The sequence below is a fragment of the Mastigoproctus giganteus genome, chromosome 4 (assembly GCF_048544385.1).
Source record: "Mastigoproctus giganteus isolate SK-2022 chromosome 4, ASM4854438v1, whole genome shotgun sequence".
Lineage (NCBI taxonomy): Eukaryota > Metazoa > Arthropoda > Arachnida > Uropygi > Thelyphonidae > Mastigoproctus > Mastigoproctus giganteus.
In genome coordinates this window covers 20617524-20624403 of record NC_143578.1, presented here as the reverse complement: position 1 = coordinate 20624403, position 6880 = coordinate 20617524, and the positions used below count along the sequence as shown (strand labels likewise).

The following is a 6880-nucleotide window of genomic DNA, read 5'->3' as shown; positions in this document are numbered from 1 at the left end:
TAGTAATTACAAACTACTGTATCCCTACTTGAGAAGAAACGTAAGACAACTGATAAAAATTTATTCAGAAGGAACTTTGTAACCAGCAAGCAGGTCTAACAAAGGTTTCACAGGCAACTATGGTAAATATTTCATGGTCTTTGCTTTATACATTTTTATAATTTACTTTATAAATTTTACGAATTTTTCTAGTAGGTGCGAAGGGGAATTGTCATATCGTATAAAGTTTTGGTTATGCCCTGAGAATCAAGGGTGGGCATAGACGGTCTATGTCCCCTTAACCAAAAATTTGAAATTAAAGAAAAATAAAAACACAGGAGGCGTTCTAAAAAAAAAAAGAAAACTCAAAAGCCTGGTCGCCATGTCCAACCCTTACGATGATACTTGGATACGCCACAGCTAAGAATTGTATGCACTTTTGGGTCTCCATTTATAGAAGGTTGTAGATTTGTGGTAGGTGCAAATATCACCAAATTTGACTCATGCCGGCTATTGATCTTCTTTGTGACCTAGCGATACTTCTGCACAGTGGTATAGTTACTGTCCTCTCCACATTGGGTGGAAGAAGCTCGGGTTCGAATCCCGTCGATGACGCAAGGAACTTTAATGGGCTTTTTTCACTCCGTAGTAGTAGTAGTAGTAGTGGCATCTGATGCAAGAAAGCAAGTGTATGAGCTTATGCAGCATCAGCCAAAAAAAAAAAAAAAAAAATCACACCATTCCCTCCAAATGCCTGTCCAGTTCCTCCTTAAATTTATTTAACCTATCAACTTCCACAACGACAGATGGAAGTTTGTTCCAGCAATTAACCACCCGCTGGCTAAAGGCAAATTTCCGCACATCTATTCTACATCTGTCTTTTCTGAATTTGAATTTATGCCCCCTTAGGTTCGTAATCTGAACAAGTGGAAGGATCCCATCAGAATTCAGCGTGTTCAACCCATTCAAGGCCTTATATACCTCAATCAGATCACAGCACTTGTGCCTAGTCTCCAGCCACTGCAATTTGCAGAACATAAGCCTCTCTTGGTAAGAAGAAGATCCCTTCATTCCCCTCACTAATCTTGTTACCCTTCTCTGTACACGCTCAAGTAAATCTAAATCCTTCCTAAAATGAGGCCTTTCTAAGATCCAAATATATAATATCAAAGTTATTCCCTGCATCCAATTCTTTTGTGACTACATCATAGTATCCAATCAAATTGGTTAGGCAAGACCTTCCCTTAACAAAACCATGCTGTGTCCGAGCTATAACGGAAGTCTTGTCTATATGATCCTGGAGTGCTTCTTTAACCAGTGCCTCCATTAATTTTCCTGAAACAGAAGTTAAACTAACAGGTCTATAATTACTTGTTTCGCCCTTTGATCCTCCTTTGTGAATTGGGGTTACATTTGCACAGCTACAGTCCATGGATACTTCCCCTGAGTCCAAAGAAGCTCTCATAATTATGGCTAAGGGTTTGCTTACTTCCTTTGCTGCTTCCTTTAATATAACTGGATAGATCTCATCCGCCCCTGGTGCCTTTTTTATGTTTATCTTCAACAATTTATCCTCCACTTTCCTCTCAGTTATTACAAAATGATCTAGCTCACTTCTAGAGTTTAATTCACCTCTGGCATTTCCCTCCCTGAATAATTCTTCATGTAGATGCAAAATACTCATTTAGTTTGTTAGCCACCTGAGCAATAACATCGACAGTTGAACCATCAATATCCAGTGGACCAATCTGATTCATCCCTTTCCTTCTTGAGTTTAAATAGGCAAGAACTCTTTTCTATTTTTCTTTGCATCCTTTGCCAAAGATTTCTGATAATCTACCTTTGCCTGCCTAATCTAAATTGTGACTTGGTTACAGACCAGCTTGTATCTATCATAGGCATCCATGTCACCCATTAATATATATGTATTCCATGCATTTTTCTTCTCTGCCATATGTCTCATTAGTTCATCTGACATCCATTTAGGCCTAAACCTTGAAAAATATTTCTTAGTTGGTATGTAAAGCCTAGTAGCTTCCAAGATAAATCCTTTGAATGCTTCCCATTTTGAATTTGCTGTTGGTAACATCATCAGTTGGTCCCACTGTATAGAATTTAAATACTGTCTCAGTCCATCGTAGTCGCCTTTACGAAAGCAGTAACCCTTCCCTTTACCCCTAATGGTTGTTACCTCTTTGAGTAAATCCCACTTCAGCACACTGTGATCACTGCCACCTAGTGGTTCATTTATCTGCAGATTCTTAATGCGTGAAAAATCACTGCTGATAATCAAATCAAGAGTATTCCTTTCTCTAGTTGCCTCCCGAACATGCTGATGTAGAAAACAATCATCCAATAAATCCACAAAAGCCTTGCTAGTGTTTGAGTGACCAGCCCCCAAATTCCAGTCAATATCTGGGAAATTAAAATAAATAAATATTTTTTTTTTCTGTTTATACTCCGGCACGACATCCAAGTCAGTAGAGTTTACAATAAATCGTCAATACAAATATTTATCGTATTTAGTAGTCACGGGCTTAAACCCCGGTGCACTCAAGGAGCGCGTGCTATGCACTCTCGCTCCTGACCATTGGACTACGTCAGGCCTAAATCCCCCATTATAAGACTCTCTGATTTACTGGCCCACTCTATTTCTCTGTACAGTTTCTTATTATACTCATCAGAGTCATTAGGCCTATAACACACTCCTACTCTCAATTTTGATCTCCCAATGCTTATGTCACACCAAACTGACTCGACATTGCACTGTCCAGCGATGTCGACTGGCTTCACTTCCTTGGATTTTATGTGTTTCTTAACTAATAGCATAACCCCTCCTCCCTTCCTATCCTGTCTATCCTTTCTGTAGACCTTGTACTCCCCAAATTCCAGTTCTGTATTTCTTATCTCTGTGGACACCACGTCTCTGAAATCCCAACAATATCTGCCTTTGATGTTTTGAGCAATACCTCAAATTCATCAAATTTATTTACCAAACTCCTAGCATTGGTGTATATGCAAATATACATGAACCTTTTCCTTTTCTTAAATTTTCTGTTTATATTCCGGCACGACAACCAAGTCAGTAGAATTTACAATAAATCGTCAATACAAATATATATCGTATTTAGTAGTCACGGGCTTGAACCCCGGTCCACTCAAGGAACGCGTGCTATGCACTCTCGCTCCTGACCACTCGGCTACGTCAGGCATAATTAGTTACCCTAACACAACCCATGTGTTTACTTGTACCGCAATGACTCCCAGCAGCTCGGAAATACCCTGCATCTTGTTTTCCAGGCTGCTGCTCATTCCGATAGAAGCAATGCAAGAATCACTTTCACCTCTGCCTGTGGCTACAATTAATCTATTAGTCCTTGTATCTTCCCAAGCTAGCAGTTTTCCGACCCACCTAACACTGCCTCGATAGCATCAGCAAATATTCTTGCACCCTTTCTATTTAAGTGTATCCCATCCCTGTAGAAGCAATCTCTCCTGTTAACAAGTACAGACCAAGCTGAAAAAATTCTACCCTTTGAGCCTTGCACAATCTTTCTAGGGCCGAATTGATGGACAAGGCTCTCATCATATACTCTCTCCTATCATGCCTGGGCAGAATTGCAGACACTTTCAAATTCAAACGTAATTCACGGCTTTTTTTCAACATTGACCTGTACTTGTTAAGTAATTCCACCGGTCTCCTATTGTTAATATCATTAGTGCCAACGTGTTCAACAGTATCACCTTTTGTGCCCTTAAAAGATGATATCCGCTCTACAAAGTCATCAACCTTTTCCCCTGGCAGACATACCCTGGTCCTGTTCCACCTATCCTTTTTACATACTATGTTTCTCGTTTCCCTGAGAACAGAGTCACCAACAACTACTAGTTCCTGTGGGACCAGCGCATTCTGCGCTTCATTAGATAAGAGAATGTAGGTTCAGACTGTTCAAATATATAGCAACCTCTCTGGGGAATTTGATTCTATGAACCACGTACTTCTACTATTAAATTCCATTTTACAATATTATTCAATTTCCTAGACTTTTAGTAAATTGGTTTATAACATAATAGTTCTCAATGGCTTGCCTTCGCGGAGAATGAGTGGCATGGTAAAATCGTTTTCCTCCCCATACCTAGTGAAAGAGCCCTGAGTTGGTGTCCCATCACTGAGGTGAGGAATTTTTAACGACCTTTTTCTTAACGAGACTGAGTTATTCGGTTAGTCGGAAGATGGCGCTGACAGAGGAATGGACGATGTTACAGCAAGAACTTATCAAAAACATTATTCTAAGTATGGACAGGCGGTTCAAAGCCTGCATCGACATTAGGGGTGGCCATATCTCCTACTGAGGACCACCTCTTCTTTTTGTTCCATCTTTGGCAGTGATGGATCTGTATCATGGCAGCCAGTGCTATGTTACCATTTTTGAATAAAGTCCCTCTGTACCGTTTTGTTTCTGTTGTTGTGTCAGTGTTGTTTCCTTCATCATTTCTGTACCTCACGAGGTTGCTTTGGTATGCTTTTCCCATATCCAGGTCGCTCCTATGAGAAGCTACAGGTGAAAACCTGACTGGTTCTTAAATTTTGCACAGTAGTGTACAAAACCGTCTGCATTTTCATTTTTACTGTCCCGATTTCATTTTTGCCAACCCTGCCAACGATACCAGTGCAGTAAGCGAATTCCCTGCATCTCGATTTCTCATCTAATACAGCCGAACCCAGAAATTGTCGATGTTCTGTTTTTTTTTTAATATATATATAATTTTTTGTTTTTTTTCTTTTTTATATACAATATTAATATTATTGAGTGATTTATTTTAATTTAAAACTAGCTATGCATTATACTGACGTGTAAAATATTTAATAGAAATTTTCTTAATATGTCTTTTTTTGAGTTTTGCGAGTAGGGTTGCGGGTACAAGGAATGCAGGTCGGGGTCGAGTGCGCGTCTAATGTAGCGGGCCCGCACAGAATAATGGCATAATATGGCCTTACTTGCTAATGATCCTAAAGCCCTCCAACAACCAATCAAGTTCACAGTTTATTATTATTATTATTATTATTATTATTATTATTATTAGCCATAGAGTGCAAGGAAGCCTGAGACTTTTGCACCAGCTAAAATAAAATTTCTGAGTTACCCTGAAAGAGAGAGAGAGAATCACCAAAAAAGAGAAGTATGATGATATCCAGCTAAGGACCCTGGGTGTGCCAAACCCATACTCACCAGATGTAGCCCCTGGGGTTCTCGAACAATAACAAATGGCCATCAATTAGCTCCTTTTTAAAAAAATAAAGGCGCAACACAGGGCTCTAGCCTAGACCCACATTTATTTAATATTTACACAAATAACCTACAATTCACTGGCCAAAAAATTATAAACTTTTATTTAATCCAGTGGGCCCACCTTTTTTTCGAATTACCGTCTGTAATACACGTCGTAGGACAGATTCCAGTACATGTCTGATAGGGTACAGCTCCATAAGTTGTTGTTCTTCTTGTTGTAGCGTTTCAGGCGCATCAGCAACTTGGTCCATGTTACGCCCTATATAATATGTCGTAAATTGGGTGTGTTTTGTGGTCGATTTACTGTTTGCGAGACGACAAACCTGGGAGAAAAAACCGCGATACTTTTTCCTGAGATCGACTAACCCATAAAAATTACTTGCATGATGGAATTCTAACTCAGTGTTTTCCATGATTATACTAACTCCAGATCTTGATTTGACCATTCTTTCGTCAGGAGAGTGGTCGTTAGAAAACTGTTAAGCGGAACTGGCCTTTCCGATTTGTCCCAGACATTCTAGATTAGATTCAAATCTGGAGAAATTAATTTTTGCACGGTGGAGAGTTGCACTATCGTCTTCAAAGTGTCCATCGTAATCAAGGTAAAAATGAAGCACTGCAGGGTGAGGTTGACCCGATACGACAGAAAGATATTAATTGGAGGTAATACGACTTAAAGTTATGAGCGGATCCAGTCCGAATCCACAGAACATACCCCACACGATGGTACCACCTCCATCGCTTGAGTGATGAACATCACACAGTCTGGATGGCTTCATGAGGTTCATGCCACACTTTCTCCCATCATGCAAAAAAGTGTAAATCGGGAGTCATCAGACCACATGATCTTTTTCCACTGTTCCACAATCCAGTACTGGCGTTAGCAGCGCCACCCCAGAATGGACCTTTTCGACCTTTCACAGAAAGATCAAAAATTTTCGATATTTTACAGAAAAAGTGTTTTGTTTTTTTTCTGTCGTACAACTAAGAAATCCCAGATTCTTCAATTTCCCCAGCATACTTCGTTCGGAAATGGGTATTTTGTTGCCTAAATTGAACTTTTCAGTTATTTGCTGCACATTGGACCTTCTGTTCTTATGCACAATTCTTGCTTTCTCGTTCTTGGAGTATTGACTTTCTGACGGATTTTTTCCTTTGAGAGCTACATTCTCCTTTCCCTTCCACTCATTCAATACTTTTGAGATGGATGCATTCGACACACCAGTGATTTCCTTTATTTTCTCAATTGTGACTCCAAACCTGCTCCAACAATAACACCTTTCTGAAAATCGGACAGATCACCTGTCTTCCCATGATCTGTTCGACTGCGCAGCCCTAGGAAAGCGTACACCATTTATCAGATAGCAAGGAAGTTGTTATCCACGTGACAACTTATATTCGCATACCATACCTTTTAGCTGGTTGTTGGGTAGCACAATTGGTAGAATCCCTGTTCTCCCCATACCAGGTGTAAAAGACCTGAGTTCGAATAAATCGAGGAATTTTTATGAATTTCGCAACGTGGATGAGTCAATTGGTCTCAGGTCAGAGAAACATTGTTTTTTCTCCCAGTATCTCGTGTTTTTCATCCAGCAAATCGACCACTAAGT

At 39.8% G+C, this 6880-nt stretch overlaps 1 protein-coding gene across 1 annotated transcript in view; it reads right to left on the bottom strand.

Annotated features, from left to right (window-relative positions):
* Positions 1–5521, bottom strand: part of Nubp2 (NUBP iron-sulfur cluster assembly factor 2) — a 104910-nt gene extending 99389 nt beyond the window's left edge. Inside the window, exon 1 of the mRNA XM_090372170.1 lies at positions 5408–5521. Within this exon, the coding sequence (XP_090228296.1) occupies positions 5408–5521 (114 nt within the window). The remainder of the gene's footprint in view (positions 1–5407) is intronic.
* Between the last annotated feature and the right edge of the window lie 1359 nt (positions 5522–6880).